The 17,481-nt window shown below is 32.1% G+C and overlaps 1 protein-coding gene across 1 annotated transcript; it reads left to right on the top strand.

Annotated features, from left to right (window-relative positions):
* Positions 1–12,047: 12,047 nt before the first annotated feature.
* Positions 12,048–15,003, top strand: LOC111992341 (aluminum-activated malate transporter 10). The gene is made up of 6 exons (XM_024024202.2): positions 12,048–12,390; positions 12,796–12,936; positions 13,046–13,318; positions 13,523–13,641; positions 13,731–13,874; positions 14,354–15,003. The coding sequence occupies exons 1-6, from the start codon at positions 12,048–12,050 to the stop codon at positions 14,765–14,767; spliced, it is 1,434 nt and encodes a 477-aa protein (XP_023879970.1). The 3' UTR covers positions 14,768–15,003.
* Positions 15,004–17,481: the final 2,478 nt, after the last annotated feature.

The following is a 17,481-nucleotide window of genomic DNA, read 5'->3' as shown; positions in this document are numbered from 1 at the left end:
AAATTAGAATACATATATAGTCCTTGATATAAAAAGCAACGTTAACACACGTCTATACTAAGTGATAATTATAATGTACTACAAAAACCCACAAGTTTAATTTATGAATAAAAAGATTTTAAATAATTAGATAGTCATCTAGAACTCCGGGTTTTTAGGTTCAGTTAGAAGACCATATGCACTTATGGGGTTTAATGTATAACAATAATAAGTTTGTTGTTGTTCTTGTCGTGGTGGGAACATAGACCCAGATTTGGGTTTGATGCAAAAATACAACCAAAAAAAAGGGTGGAAAAACAACTTATTTGATCAATGAAAGTTAGGCGTAAATGCACTTTTGGTCTCAATATTTTGGGCCAATTCGTATTTTGGTCCCAAAATTGATTTCGTTTCTATTGTCGTCCTTATTTTTAAAAAATCATTTTTATTTTAGTTCCAACCGTCATCCAAGTAACAGAATCCTATTTCGTGGCAAACAGAGTGCCCTGGTTGTTGACATGGCGCTGACGCAGCACTGACATGACATTAAAATATTATTAAAAAAATTATTTGGCATTTTTCAATGCCACGTCAGCATTTTTATTTTTAGTTCCAATCCTCTTCTTTTTCTCAGCTGTGGTTTAGGATATTTTTCAACCAACCCAATCTGAGAGCAAGTCGTCTCAAATCGAGAGAGACAGAGACTAAGAGAGACAAATGCCACACAAACACATAAACTAATTTGGGTTTTTTAGCACTATAAATACACATCTCTGGTTGATGTCGTTTGGGATATTTATTAATTTATTTTTGTTTTGATTTTACTTTTTTGGTTTATCTTAAAAGAAAGAAGAAAATGAAATAGATACAAACACAAATACAAAAACGCCAACATAGATCGTGAATAGTGTTAACAATGTAAAGTTTTCTTTTTCTTTTTTTTTTTGGAATTTTTTCAATTTAAATTGAAAATTTTTTATTAGAAATTAAAAAAAATTAAAATGCTGATGTGGCATTGAAAAATGCCAAATAAATTTTTTAATAATATTTTAATGTTATGTCAGTGCCACGTCAGTGCCATGTCAACAACTAGGGCACTCCGTCTGCCACATAATAGGGTTCCGTTTCTTGGATGAAGACGGGAACTAAAATAGAAACAATTTTTTTAAAAATAGGGATGACAATAGGAACGAAATCAATTTTGGAATCAAAATACGAATTGGCCCAAAATGTTGGGACCAAAAGTGCATTTACGCCTAAAATGTTATATGAAGAAAGTTAATAGTTGGTCAAAGCCCATCAACAGTCGATTAATGATAGTTAAAGGTTGATATATGGAAGAGCTTGCTGTTGTTGAGTATATAATGCTATAAAAACAAACGTTTCCCAGTTTATTTGGTTTTTTTTTGGGGTGACCACATGAAATATTTTCTAATGCCTTATGTTTTTTATCATATCAAAAATCAGAAAAATTGGAAACATTTTATGCTAAAACAAAAAAAAATTACATATTATCGTATCATATGAATGGTATGTATTGAACGATGCAAAGAACATATTTTTTAAATTGGGCTTTTAACTAAAATTTTGGGCTTTGACTAGAGGACAAAAAATGCTTTTCTACTTAGTTTTTTTTTTTTGGGGTCTCTATTTGGATAGGTTTAGACAAAAACTTGACATGAGCTTATTCCCTCTCTTTTTCCCAAATAATTTTAGACCACATATCTCTCTCTCTCTCTCTCTCTCTCTCTCTCAGGCTCAAGTCTCTCATTCCTTATTAAGTATAACTCAAATGCTTTTTTGTTTTTAGTTGCAACATACTTTCTACGGGGGATGCGAAACCAGAGAGGGAGAACCATAGAATGGAACCGGCCCAAGGGGCAATATGTCGCAACTGTATGTTAGGATAGGTCCAGATCAATCTAGATAAGATTGTCTAAGAAATCAAGGAGAGTGGTAAGCCCGAGGAACCCGAGGGACAAGTACTCCTTGAGGGACCAGAGGAGGGAAGGAGAGACGTGCAAGTAAAGAAAGGGGGAAGTTTCCAGGTAAAGTACCCATTACCTTTGCATTCAATGCATTGCACCAACTCAGCTAGCTGCATTAATAGCAGTATGACCCCTGAACAGTGCCTTCATAGTTTACAACACATTTTACTACCTCCAGCAAGGTGTTGATGGGACAAACATCCAAGTGAAGAGTAGTTGCTATCTAAGTGGAGGGTTGAGATGCAATTCAGGTAGCTGTATAAGGAAAATGGACTCCTCCAAAAGGGGGATATAAAAAATAAAGGTGAATCAAGAACTTTGTAACCAAGGGGGGAATATTATATGTACTAGTGATCCTCGGATAGAGCTGATGAAGAATTGATACAAAAATCTTTGGCATTTCTTACTATTATTCTCTCTTAAATCTAATAACTTTAGCATTTGATCTATTTTTAAATCGTTTAATGAATCCAACAAGGCTTGAAATGTTGGTCTTGATAACCTACTTCTACAAATTAATTGTATTAGGCCACCATATAGTTCCTACCCATATGACTTGGGTTAGGCTGTTGAATTAGCTCCTTACACTTTCAATCCACGAGACCACAAGTGATAATTAAAGTATAAATTCAATTTTATTTTGACTTACATGTTATGTATTAACCCTTTTATATTTGATTAATTTGAATATTTATGTTACAATTAAGGTAGTTATTTAGTAGGATATATTCTAATTAATTTTATAATAATTTTTTTCATAAATTTTATATGGTGTCTATGTATCTTAAGACATGATATGATACAATACAGTGAATACACGATACTTAAAAATGAAAAAAACAATTAGGATATGATTCATAACCTTGCTTTAAGGTTGTCACATAAGTTTTTAAAAATCTATGTTTTTCCACATCATCATTTTAATATATAATTTTTAAATTTGGTTTTTAGATTTAAAAATATGTTAAATTATGTTAATTAAAACTCACTATTTTTTGGATAAAGAAACCCGACATCAAATAAATCTAGATTAAATTGCAATTATGTTCTTCATATTAGAATTATAGTTAAATAATTAAATTCAGCATAGTATCAAAACAGGAAATTCTAAGTTCGATCCCGGGCTTTACTCTATCACCTATTTAAAATGTTAAAAATCACATTTGTTGGGCCCCCACTTATTAATGGAAAGTTTAGTCCCACATGTAAGGGAGAGTGTTAGAATTATGGTCAAGTGATTAAATTCACAGGTTAAACTTTTGAGACTATCAATAATTTAACACTCCAAACAAATTTTAAGTGAAATAGGTATGTCTATTCTATAAAATTTCTAATTTGAATTTTTATTTATTAATACTTATTAATTAAATATGAATTGTACGTATTTAATTTTTTATCAAAATTTTCAATGTATTACATGGGTTAGGGACTGTAACTAAGATAATACCTAGGATTTATTGCATTAAAAACCAAATATTTTTACTAAAAATATGTGAAATTAGTATTGTAGGGTCCGATTTTGTAGCCCAAAAGATATGGGTTCCCCCGGGCCCCAACGAACCCAGAACAATGAATTTGTAGAGAGTGGGTTGAAGGTTTAGGCGCTCACCGGCCTTCATGAAGCATCAACTTTTTGTAGCCTAAGCCCAAAGGATATGGGTTAAAGGCCCAACAAACCCAGAACAATGAATTTGTAGAGAGTGGGTTGAAGGTTTAGGCGCTCACCGGCCTTCATGAAGCATCAACTACTTTCTTTTTATTGAAAAACACTAAGACCAATTTACAACTGGGGGATGCTCCTCGGCCCATGGCCGAGGAGGTTTTTTCTTCCCATCACCCCCCCTTTTCTTTTCTCTCCCCCTTTTTACACTTTGCTCCCCTTTCTTATATATCCTTCTCTTCCTCCTCCTGTTGATCATCTATTGGCCTCCTTTCTGACCGTCTGTCCCATCAGAGGCCATATCCGTGCTCAGGTGGCTCACCCTGATCGATGTTGCCCTGTCAAGGGGTTACATCCCCATTAATGCGGCTAGAAGGGTTAGGTGAGCGTATTCAATGCCGAGGTGACAGTTCGCCCAGGGCCTGCCCCTTCTCCGTACTTCTGTTGCCAACGCATGGCACTGGGCCCTCTCCTCCTCGGATATTCCAAGAGTCCTTTGGTAGGGTGGTACTTGTGTTTTTCCGAGGTCTCGGACACCCGAGGAGAGGGTCATCCTCGGACCCATCATGCATCCTCAGCGTGGGCCATTTGGGCCTGACTTGGAGTGGGCCAACGCTATCCGATTTTCTGGCCCCACAAGTATGTTGAATATATATATGTATATATATATGATAATTTTGACAATTTAATGTAGTTTCTTGTTTAGCAAAGTTTAATAATCATGCCAACTTGTTTTATATTATTATTTTTATTTATAATTCTATGGTTAATTACCATGGGGTAAGGAGATTTGAACCCTAAATGTCCTTGTTATATATACCAAGAGATGTCAATTAAGTTACAAGACTTTTGGTTGTTTTGTATTAAAATTGATTTTGCTTCATTTTGCAAATATTTTTATTGATATTGTCTTTTAAGTGTGTTTGCTGTTCAGTATAGTTTACCTTTTGATACTTATAGAAACATTTAAGGTTCAAATCCTTCATTTGTAAGTTTAAACTATCTTTATTATTTACACTATGATCTATAAGTTTATATTTTATGCATAATTTTAAACTACAAAAATTTATAATTTAAACAATTTAATGATAACATAGCTATTTATCTTAATTTTCTTGAAAATTTGCAAGCATGAAAGATATAAGAAGAAGATAAATCCAATGATAGATTTGTCAAAATTTACCTTCAATAAAAAGATATTGAGTAAGATTATACTCTTAGGTTACAACTAATTTTGTAGTTAAATTTTGTCATTTATTTTTATTTACTTATTTTAATTATAAAAAATATGCTAAATAATAATATAGATACCAAAAAAAAAAAGTGTGCATTGGTCAACTTAAATAACCCCATTAAAAAAAAAATCATAAAATAAGATGATCAATCAGCTATCTCAAAAAGATCGTATCCTAGTGTTAGTATAAAACAATGCCTATTATAATGCATACAATTAGTCATCATGCACTACTTTATTTATTTCTTCATTCAATTTTTTAAAAGAAAATCATCATGCACTAAATTGGCATTAGGGTAAGGTTGTTATTAGGTACGAACGTACTTGTTTTCTTAAAATAACAAAAGCTCAAGTTAGTCAAGTTTTCTATAATAACGGAGATTACGGTCTAATTAATAACTTATGTTGGTGTATTTTATAATAATATGAGGTGTATTTTACACTTTATTTTTTATTTATTTTTTATTTTTTATGATTACACTATATGTTTGAGAGTTTATAAATAGGTGAAACGGAATGAAATAGACTTAAAAAAAAAAAAAAAATTGAATTGGAACGAAAGTGGTAGAACAGAAAACAATGAAATTATATATTACCCTCATTCCTGTTTGAATGTTTCAAAAGAAAGGAATGTAATGAAAAGTAACAATTTTTTTTTTCAGTTAAATGGACATTAAGAATGTTAATATAATGTCTCTTTAATAAATGGGGGAGGGGGGGAATAATTTTGTGGGACTTTAGAAAAATTCAGTAAAATACATTACATTCTCTCTAATTCCTCTTATTTTGGGATGGATTAAAAATTTGGATTATAAGGGAATGGAATGAAACATGTCTTATTAAACTTCCAAATAAAGAAAAGAAAATAATATTTTTTTCATTTCCATTCAATTTCTTTCTATTAGTGGGTTCTAGTTAGCTCAACTAGTAAAGTTTCTTATGGTTGAATAAGAGATTTGAAATTCAATCTTTGCCTATACAAAAAACTGATTGGTGTCTTGGTTTAATAATAAAGAATTATTATTAGGAGCAAACATCTTAGGTTGGAACTCTCTTAAAAAAAAAAAAATCCTTCCTATTACAATCTATTTGGAAAGAGAGAAAAAAAAAATGGATGAATGAAATAAAAAGGATATTCTATCTTTTCCTTCGCTTGGAAATGTAATTGGAAAAAAAAAATGAATATAAGTTGAAAACATAATTGGGAAAACAAAATGATTATAAGGAAATGTTTGTTCCATTTCATTCTCTTTTAAGAGCATTCTCATTTAGTGTTGTAAAGCACCTAAAATTATAAAATGAAGAGTCATGTGCATAAAATATATATATATATATATATATATATAAAACCCATACCTAGTTCTCTATCACGGTTCAAAATTTGCGTATTATAAAATGAAGAGTCATGTGCATAAAATATATATATATATATATATATATATAAAACCCATACCTAGTTCTCTATCACGGTTCAAAATTTGCGAAATGCCATAGTTGTGTTCCAGAATCCAAATAAGAGCACTTTAGTACTTCTTCTTTTTTTGAGATAGTACTTCTAGTTCTTACTTTTTTTCTCTTTTTTTTTATTCAAACTTTATCTCTCCTCCTATCATAAACTCTCTCTCTTTCGCTCCTCTTAAACTTTCCAATTGCGACTAGGTCTACCCTCATTTTCTCTTTAGATTGAACTGGATTTAGGCAGGGAGGCAACATTGCGGTGACAGATCAGCGTCTTAATTTGGGCATGGGTGATGGATCTCTGTCATCTCTAGGTTGAAAATTTTTTGTTTCTATTTTTGTTTTATTGTGTTTTCGTTTGGTATATGAGAAACAATTTGGTGGTGGATATGATTTCTATTTGAGAAAATTATTAGGTACTTCTGAAGTATCAAAAATGCATAGTCCTCTCTCTTATATAAGTGGTGAGTCCCACTATGAATTTAATTAGTGGGATCCACTATTAATGTGAGAGGAGGAAGTACGCATTTATGGTACTCCAGGAGTACGTAATAATTTTCCTTCTGTTTGTGGTTTAGATTTTAATCTCTTTGTTAGGATTTTGGATTTTAATCTTTGTTTCTAAAAAAGGGGAAAATATAATATTATTCAAATTAAATATTTTGCAAAATAAAAAAATAGGATGCAATGTGTGTTTTGAAATGAGTCGTTAAAATTGAAAAAGTGACTTTTTGAAATTTTAAATAGGAGGAATTAAACAAAATCCAAATTAAATGCTCTAAGCACTCCTTCCAAAAATTGGAGCAACTCTAGGTCATTTAATAAAATGGAAACAAAATATTGATCTTATTATTATTATTTTTGTCAAATAGAAGGTAAATAGTATATTAGTAAACTTATACGTTTATTTAATTTATAATAATTTTTTATATAATCCCAAACATGCGAAAAAAGAAAATTATCATATCCCATTTTATTTCACTCCATTAATTTTCGAGCTTTACAATCTATCCAATAAAATCTCATATTGCATTTTTTTAGTGTTTTACTTTATGTTCCATTAAACCACAGTATAACATGTGTATGATATTTTGTCTTCTTTTATAAATGCTTAGACGGCCTTTCCATTTCACTATTTCAAAAACTCTCTCAAGCATCGTAAAATTGTCATACCTAATTCAAACGAATTCTGCAGCAAATGTGCGAAACAAGGATTGCTTTTGATGCTATTTTTTAAACGTTCAATTTAGGTGTATGGTTCGAACCATCAGAATCAGCTTTCCACGAAATTTAGTTCAGGGACAAAGCTTTAAGCATATGATAATATATAATTAATAACCAGAGAGAGAGAGAGAGAGAGAGGACGTGTGACTTTTTCGATAGTTGAGTTAGCCTTTCAAACCTGTGCGGCTGTGGAAAAGGCTCTAAGACTACAGCATAAGGAGATAAGTGCTCTCTCCATTCAACTGAAATATTATCCCCCACTTCATTTTTAAAAGATGTCACTTTGGATGGTCCTGTTCATGACCTAACTTTGCCTGGGAAAGTAGAAGGGGATAGATGTATAATAGCATTACCGAAAGGCAGTGTTACTATTATAGAAATGTGGCCACCTTAACCTACTTGCTGTCTCAAAGGGATAGATGAACCACTTGCATGGCTAATTCTTTCTATTTCTCAATTTAAAATGAGGCATTAATAAATTTTCTAAATCCATATTGGGTTCCCCACTATTGTTCCAACCCACTGGTTTAATATTGATTTTCTCTAGAATTAGTTCACCATCCCCCTCTTTCCATATTTTACGTAAATGTGTTTCTGCACTTGCATCATATTCATTCATGTTAGGAAAAGGCTTTTGAAGATTTTTAAAATGATAAGACTGTTTTTTTAATCAGAACTCAATCTATGACTATCAAGCCAAATTAGGTTAATTTTTATTTATTTTACTTTCTATATCTATACCATTTTATTTTCTTCTGTTTCGTCCTCCAAATACCGCTAACTCATTTACCAAGACACTATCCTCTACTGATGTCTTCTGATTCCCGCAACAGCTGTAGATTTTAATATTATGGAGATTGGAAGCCTACTTAAGTATTAGGGAACTATAGCTATTCCCCACTCATGATAGGGCAGGTGGAGAAACTGTGGTACTGCATGGATGAATTCTAGATCATTATGACATTTTCATACGATAACAAGGGCAATAGTTTCTCTCTCTCGATTCCAATGAATTATACCTGCATGGAAAACACCACCAGTCTTGATATAATGAATATAACAATTCTATCTTTCAGTAATGCTCTTACTAATATATTCTTATCCATGGGAGACAGATAAAGGAGGAATCCAATGAAATACCCACTGAGAGGAGAGAGGATGAACAGATATACACATGAACAGAATTCAAGGTTTGTTAACTAAGTATGTATTTGGATATGACTTATATGGCATTTGCGTTTTGCGTTGCATTTTGCTTTTTTTTTTTTTTTTTTTTCTTCACTCACTTTAGAGACAAAATTTAGCTAAAACGGCTATTGTTCATGCACTGTGCATGAACGGTAGCCGAAATTTTTGATTTTTTAGCTTATCAGTGGGTCCGTCCACTGTTCACAGGACCCACAAACTTTACTTTTTAGTAACTTTTTTATTAAAAATAGGTCTTATGGCATTATTTACATATTTAAAAATTATTTTACTACAATGTTTTTAGTTTTTAACTTCAGTAAAATAAGTTCAATTCAAATGGACCCTAAGTCCTAAAGCGTTTTGCCTAAAAGTTTGGGACACATTGTGTCACCCGCTGATCCAGAGTTGTATTATAGTTGTTTAAAAAAAAAAAAAAAAAAAAGTAGGTTGTGTTTCCATGTCCAATTTGTAATCATTATCCCAAGAAAAAAAATGCCAATGTAACTGCAACTACTAGAAAATTCTTGAGATATTTGTAACAAGTTCAAGAGGACCATCCAAATTAAGTTGACGTAGGTTTTTGGGCAGAATCGGCCTGTAAGGTCTAGGGTCGAAAATTTTGTTCTAGTAGGTTAACCGATATGAATCACTCTCTTATTCCACATCGGTTTAAATTTGGTTCCATTTCGCCCGTTCAATCAATTCCACTAAACTTTGGCTAGTATGTAAATAATTTTTTTTTTTTTCTAAACCTTTTTTGTTGTTGTTACTTTACTTGCATATAACATGTTATATAGTGATGACATAGGGAGTGTCTATTATTTGATTTTGAATTTACAATTTGATATGGTATAACACTATCAAATGAAGACTTAAGTGTATATAACACCATAAATATAATATAAAAATACACACACACACATACGTACACTTTAATAACCCTGAAGCAGTATATCAAAATACACTAGTACAATCCATCCCAAAAAAAAAAAAAAAACTAGTACAAATTATAAAGTATTTCCAATAGGATCAAAAACTTTGTTAGAGTCTTAGAGACATGACATTTTTCACAATTGTTGTCAAAACTTCTTGTGATTGAAACAATGTTTCCTCTGCCAAAGTCCACATACCACTAACTCCATTTTTATTATGTACTAACCACAAAGTTCAATAGTTAAAAAAGAAAAAAGAAAAAGAAAAATATTGTGCACTTATAGTTATTGTTAAGTCATAAATACATCAAGAGATTTTTCTTTTTTGAAAAACAATAAATCAAGAGATTGGATACCCGCGGACAAGAGCCACCAAAAATGATGGACTATCATTATGCTGTTAGCCCATTGATATTCAAAAGCAATATTGCAGGTTCATCCATTTCTCAATATAGGTTTTTCAAAAGTTTCAAGTCAATATTGGCGCTTGTGCTATGATGAATACTATTTACAATCAAATAAAAATAAAAATAATAATTTATTTATTTATGTTTAGTTTAATAATCTTTGGTCCATATTTGTTGACTAAAGAATATTTTACTAATTAACTAACTGAAAATTTGAAAACCCACACCACATATTGAATATTAATCAAGCATGTGTTTAATTCCGTCATAGCGTCGATCTAACAATTGCTAAATAATAGGTTTACATTACATCAAGCAACTAATTCCACAAATACTTTCTTCTTTCTTGTCACTGGTTCTGTAAATTGAGCCGTCCATTGCAAGATCAAGTCTCATTGGTCATTCCATGACCTCGAAGATTTTGGGACTGCTCCAATGGTTCCCAGTACCAAAATTTTGCAAAGATCAATGAAGGATATTATGTGTGTACTGGTTTTAATCTCCCCTCATGGTATTTGACAATTGGAGAGAGAGAGAGAGAGAGAGAGAGAGAGAGAGAGAGAGAGAGAGAGAACAATGGGGTTTTGCTCTAAGGTAAAGTGTAGCTCTCTAGCTCTTCAATATGGGAATTTGGGTGTTGAATCTTGCGGGTTGAGGGGTATATATATGAGAGGGCCTAAAGGATGGGCACAACAAATGATGAAAATAACTAATTTCTTTTAGGTTTTGGCAATCTCGCTTGATCAAGAGAGAGGCGAGACTGCTGGATAGACTTTCAAAATTGGTACTCTCCTGCAATTTTGCCTGGCACTTGTAATCTCTCTCAACTGAGATTCTTCACATTGTACGTAGCACCAACTTCAAAATATTGATCTCTCAACCCAATACAAAATAACCAACATTGTTACACAATACAATAGAAATAAAAATGAGCATAGAAAATGCTAACACTAAGATCCTAACAATATATAATAAAAATGATGTCAATAATAAATTTAGGTAAAAGTGATGTTGCTCCAATATTTGGGCCATTACTGTTAAAAAAAAGAAGAAGTCCCCTAGCCAATGGCAACTCTAGGATTTTTTTCTAGAGGGTCAATAGTGGCGGAGCTAGGAATTTGTCACGGGGGCAATTAAAAAATAAAATGATTATTATTATTATTGTTTTGTATATACAACTTCCATATTATAGTATACAATACAACTATATCGTGTAATAGTCTAAAAAATTTATTATAGTTTAAAGATCAGTAAGACAATAACCATTGTATGCATAATAACTTATTATATTTATATGTAATATTAATTAAATAAAAATATATGATAAAGAAGAATAATAACAAATCTAGGAGTGGGACTAGGAGTAAATGTGACCTAAGAAAAAAAAAAAACTAATATAAATTTTTTCTTTTGAAGTGTATAGTTTTTTAACCATACACATGGTCATTCTCTTAGAATTGGAGCAAACAGAGATAAAAGCTAAGAAAACTACTTGATCAAACAAAGATAAAAGCGAAGAAAACATAGATTGGAGAAAGAGAGACAAAGAATGAAGAAAGAAATCACAAATATAAATATAGATCAGTTGTTTGGAACGATAGTGTAATTTTTTGCTGATGAAGAAGAAAAGTGCAAGAAAAACAACTTCATTTTGTTGTCAAGTAAAAAGTAAGTCAAAGTCTCATATAGAAGGTTTATTTATTTTTAATGAATGAGCAAAAATTTGAAATATTTTTTTTATATTAATATATATATATATCCAATTTCGGGCCCAAAAAAAAAAAAGATAAAAAAAAAAAATTTATCCCCACGTACGCCGTTGAAAAACAATGTGGAATGTCATGTAGGCCTTCTATATGTATATATATATATTACATCAATAGTCACTTAGTTAGCATCGATCCATCGTCCCAGCTTAACACTTCCATTGCATCACATTAGGTCTTTGATTTTTCTCTTTGGTGGCTGACATAAAGGATGGCTTCTGAGAAGGAAGTTAGCATTGGAGTGGAGTGGAGGATAAAGATTGCCGATGGCTCATCAGAGAGATTGGTTCCGGAGGCAAATCCTGCTAGCAGAATCTTGCTTGGTCTAAAAAGTTTTGTTGTAAGGTTGGCTTTAAAAGTGTGGAAGTTTTTGCAGAAAGCTTGGGATTTAGGTGTAGATGACCCCAGAAAAGTGATCCATTGTCTGAAGGTAGGGACGGCACTCGCTGTTGTCTCACTCTTTTACTATATGAGGGCTCTGTACGAAGGATTTGGAAAGAATGCTGTTATGTGGGCAATCATGACAGTTGTGGTTGTATTTGAAAACTCTGTGGGTAAGTTTCGGCAATATCCTTAGTCACCTACTCTTGCTCGTACAATTCATTGCTCTTCACAATTCTGCGATTTATTTTATGGCCATGCTTTTCTCTCAGTTGGGTCATGGCCTAAAAGATCTTCACGGGGTTCATCATAAATTTGTGTACTTAAAATTTCAAGCCAAAGGAAGAGTTCATTTCGCAGTTCAGATTTTATTTTATTTTTTATATCCAAAAATGTACATATTGTTATGTCATTTTAAAATTTACTATGTGTTATTGGATACAAATTTAGATTTGTAATATTTAATCTAAATCATGAAACAAATACATTCGAAATGGAGAGGATTTTAGTCGTAAAAAAGAAACTTTCAATTTTACAGCTCAATATAGTATTGACTCTTGCTTATTAAATGGCTGCAGGTGCGACACTATATAAAAGTTTGAACAGAGTGTGTGGAACATTTCTCGCTGGTTTTTTTGCACTTGGTGTTCATTCTGTGGCTAGTCAATCAGGACAGAGATTTGAACCCATAATAGTTGGAGCCTCAGTTTTCCTATTGGGTCTGTAAACTTCTCCTTGATTTAACTTACTAGTAATAGTTGGAGCATCAGTCCTCTTGTTGCATCTAGATTTATAAATTAACTTACTAGTAATTCTATCTTTCTTCAGCTTCTGCAGCAACCTTCTCAAGATTCATTCCTTCGGTGAAAGCTCGGTTTGATTATGGTGCTATGATATTCATCCTTACCTTCAGTTTGGTTTCAGTATCGGGATATCGTGTGGATGAATTGTTTGAAATGGCACATCACAGAATATCCACTATTATCATTGGCACTTCATTGTGCATTATTATAAGCATGCTCATTTGTCCCATTTGGGCTGGTCAAGAGCTCTATACTCTAACCACTCGTAACATGGACAAGCTTACTACTTCCCTAGATGGTAAGTGTTTTATTAATTTGGAAAATCTTACTACATAGTACATACTTGCAATTAGTATTACACACTCACTTTTGAAATCAGTTTTTAATAAAAACACGATTTCAGTTCATGTAGGTGTGTATTACTCTTATCAAATACTTATTTATTTTTTTGTTATAATTATGCCACTGTTTAGTAAGAATATTCTATCATTTCTCTGTTCAGGTTGTGTAGAAGAGTACTTTAAAGATAGTGGCAGTGTTGTTGAAAGTAATAAAGAATGTCATAAGAAATTGCAGGGTTACAAATGTGTATTAATTTCGAAGGCAGCAGAAGAATCTATGGTATGTGACAGGTAGTAGTGGATTAATTCTTTAAACTATATTTTGATCGATCTTTGGCTGATATTAGAAATTGACATTGTTGTGAATAGGCCAATTTCGCTAGATGGGAGCCAGGTCATGGCCCCTTCAACTTTAGGCACCCATGGCAACAATATCTCAAAATTGGGTCATCAATGCGTAGCTGTGCTTATTGCTTAGAGGCTCTCAATGGTTGCATTAATTCAGAAAATCAGGTAACGCAACTTCATATATGGTTATACATTTTATTTTTCTGCCCAGAGAAGATTAAAGTTATCATCAATTTTACTATAAAAGATTTACAAATGACATAATAATTTACAAATGACATAATAATGAATGTAATTTAATCCCAATTCAACAAAATAATAAATAAATGTTTAAATTACATTTTTTTTTTTTAAAAGTTTGTAAGGTTTACGTATTCATAAATTTGTAAAATCCCTAACATTATTTTTTAGAAAATACGAATACTACTCTCAGTTTTATTACAAGAAGTTTACTAATAGATGTAGTAATGAATATAATTAATTTGTGTCATATTAACAACATAAATATATAAATCATTGAATTTTACTTTTTTGGGTTTAAAATTAACACATTAATTTAAAATATTTTTGTAATAAAACATGCAATAAATATAAAGTCATTCTTTTATTATTCATGCAAGCTCATGACCACTTTGTTTCAACAGGCCCCTGAATATATCAAGAAACACCTCAACAACAGTTCTTTGAAAGTAAGCTCCAACTCTTCGAGTGTCATAAGAGAGCTAGCAATTACCATCAAGACAATGAAAAAATCATCTAACATCCATTCCTTGGTTGGGGAAATGAATTCTGCAGTACAAGAACTCCAAAATGACTTAAAATCACTTCCTAAGTTATTCAACCCTCCATCAATGCCAGAAGCTGATACTCCAGAAAATAAAAAGATTGAGCCAATCTCCAGAACAATGGTGAAAATGCCTCTAATGGAAATTGTTCCACTCTTAACTTTAGCTTCCTTATTGATTGAAATTGCCACAAGGATTAGTGGCATTGTAGATGCTGTTGAAGAACTGGAAAATTTGGCTGAATTCAAGCATGCAAGCAATGACAAGTGCTAAACAATCCAGTTAAATAGCAGTTTTTTTCTCAGATCAATATAAAGAAACCATGGAGGTCTTTCAAGAAGTCTGAGTTCCATATATTTTTCTGGATTGAGTGTACTTGAAATTATCAGAGGAAATTAAAGAAATGAAGAGGTGTTGTAAAATTCTAGAGAATACGAATGTAATGACTGCAGAACTAGAAGACAAAAATGAAACATCTTGGCACAGTTGTATATATCATTATATTCTTCAGCTTGAAAGTGCTTAGTTTTATATACATCATTCCACCATGCAATGCTCCACCACCAGCAACTAGGTTTAATAATGCTTTCCAGCAGTTCTGTACCAAATTGCAAAATTCTATCAGGATGGATATTAAATTTGTTGGGTATCTACGAATTGGAATATAATTCTATCCATTGGAGAGTGCCCATCTCATGATGGTTTATACTTTATATATATATATATATATATTCACTTATTTAGTTATTTTTCCTTCTCGTGGCTAACATATAGAAAGGATGGCTTCTGGGAAAGAAGTTACCAATAGAATGGAGTGGGGGATTGCTTATCAAAGATTTTGGTGTACAAGGTCTTGTTGTAGGGTTGGCTTCAAAAGTGTGGAAGTTTTTGCATAAATTACGCAGTGGGATTTAAGGGCAGAAAAGTGATCCATGGGTTAAAGCTAGGGATATGGCACTCACTGTTGGTCTCATTCTTTTACTATATTGTGCCTGTATTTGAAAACTTCGTTGGTAACAAATCAGTGGTAAGAGCATTCACAGTAAAAAAAGGTATTATAGCAAAAAACTCATTTTAACTTTCAAAACCTCAAAAACCAAGCTTTATTAGTGGTGCTTTACTTAAAAAATTTGACAAAATAGTTACAGTAAACTGCCATCTTTATCTACAATACACTGAAATCCTTATTCACCCGCTCTTGCTTGTATGATTCTTATATCCATACTATTCTAATCTTTTTAATGCTTTAGATAAAATAGTACAAAATCATTTGTGATACTATATGTACATTATTAGATATAAAAATGGACTGAGACCTATTCCATTTGTTTTATGCTCACCCCTTATTTTTTGGATCAAGCCCTTCTCTATTGGTTGGATTATCGCCTAAAAATATTCAAGGGGTTCATCATAACTTGTGTACTTAAAAACTAGCAAAATATAAAAACAACTGGCTTGAAGGTCACTTGGCCTGGTTTAGCATATGCTTTTTAAAATTCCATTCCAGATTTGCAGAATCTTTAGAATTGCTAACAATTGAAATCACTTTAATATCATTAGATAAAAAGAACAATTTAAGATGTAGATCCGATTGCGGGATAGTGGGATTACGATTCTACCAAGGAGCGATGGCCTATCCAGCTTTTTAAAATTAGGTGAGGATTGGGTTTAGTGTCCAATTACGATGGACTCATTAGGATGATGTCATATGTCCAATGTCCATTGTTGGACCTGTGTCATCATTTGGATTGGTTAAGTGTAATTGAATATTGAACCCAATCCAAGTCTTTTAAAACTTCTCCCTCCTTCTTATTTTTCTATAAAAATAAATAAAACTTATAAAACTTAATTATTGCCCGTTATGATTAAAAAAAACATACTACATTTATATAATGACTAATACATCATTTCCCCCTTTATTAATCTTATATTATACATATAAAGCTCATTATGTCAAAATATTTTCAAGATATATTTTCCTAATAGTAAATAAGTTTATATATATGTGTGTAGAGATGAAGGACCCAGATATAGGTATTGGGCTGTGGGCCATGCCCGAGGACGTCAAGTAGCCCAAGGACAGATAGATACTAGCGAAGGTGTACAGATTAATGGGTCGTGGAAGAACTCTGGTGACATTGAACAGGAGACGTTGTTCAAGGAGAAATACCTCCTTGGCTAAGCAGAGTAGAGGTCAAAGGTCCGACCGTCCATCAAGAACAGGGCAACAGTCAATCTTGTTTAGAAGGATAAACATCAGAGAGGGATGAGACAAAAGAGAGTTGGGAAATATCTGAGAAGAAAGCTGCTACCACCGCATTGAATGCTTTGCATCTAACCCCCTAGCTACATTAATGTGGAAGTGATACCTGAACAATAACTTTTAGCCTTATAGCTACCCTCAAAGACTTTAGGAAGGTGCTAATGGGACAAGTATTAAGAGGATTATCAATCTAATGTACACGTGAAGGGCTAAGATGAAAGAAAGGGAGGGAATATAAAAGAGAAGAACCCCATTACAAAGGGGGGGGGGGGGAATCAGAAATCTTATCACATTCAGTTGTAACAAGGACAAGCTTGCCGATTCCCTTGATATGGTTAGTTTTTTTATCAAATGAGCAATGTCAAGAACATAATTTTTCTTTTTTTCAACTTATTAAGGTGATAAATTTTGATTAAAGCAATATAACTTTCATATGTATTACTAACACAATTTTTATATGTATATTCTATGTGACTAAATTTATTGTTATCAAACATATATCTTTTGTTATATTTATGTAAGAGATTATATATATTTTTCTGCAAATCTTTTTTTTTTTTTTTTGCTAACTATCATTTCCATTTATTAGGTTGTGTAGCCGATTACTTTAAAGATAGTGGCAGCCTTGTTGAGAGTGGAACAGATGAGAAATAGCGAGGCTACAAATGTGTATTAAGTTCAAAGGAAACAGAAGAATCGTTGGTATGTTATAAAATAAAGAAAT

This window comes from Quercus suber, unplaced genomic scaffold (genome assembly GCF_002906115.3).
Source record: "Quercus suber isolate HL8 unplaced genomic scaffold, Cork oak 2.0 scaffold_90, whole genome shotgun sequence".
Taxonomy (NCBI): Eukaryota; Viridiplantae; Streptophyta; class Magnoliopsida; order Fagales; family Fagaceae; genus Quercus; species Quercus suber.
This window is presented reverse-complemented; position numbering and strand designations above follow the sequence as displayed.

Coding starts and splice junctions, on each gene's coding strand:
- LOC111992341 (XM_024024202.2), top strand. CDS start 12,048: ATGGCTTCTGAGAAGGAAGTTAGCATTGGAGTGGAGTGGAGGATAAAG. Junction 13,642..13,730: donor AGGCAGCAGAAGAATCTATG/GTATGTGACAGG, acceptor TGTTGTGAATAG/GCCAATTTCGCTAGATGGGA. Junction 13,875..14,353: donor GCATTAATTCAGAAAATCAG/GTAACGCAACTT, acceptor TTGTTTCAACAG/GCCCCTGAATATATCAAGAA.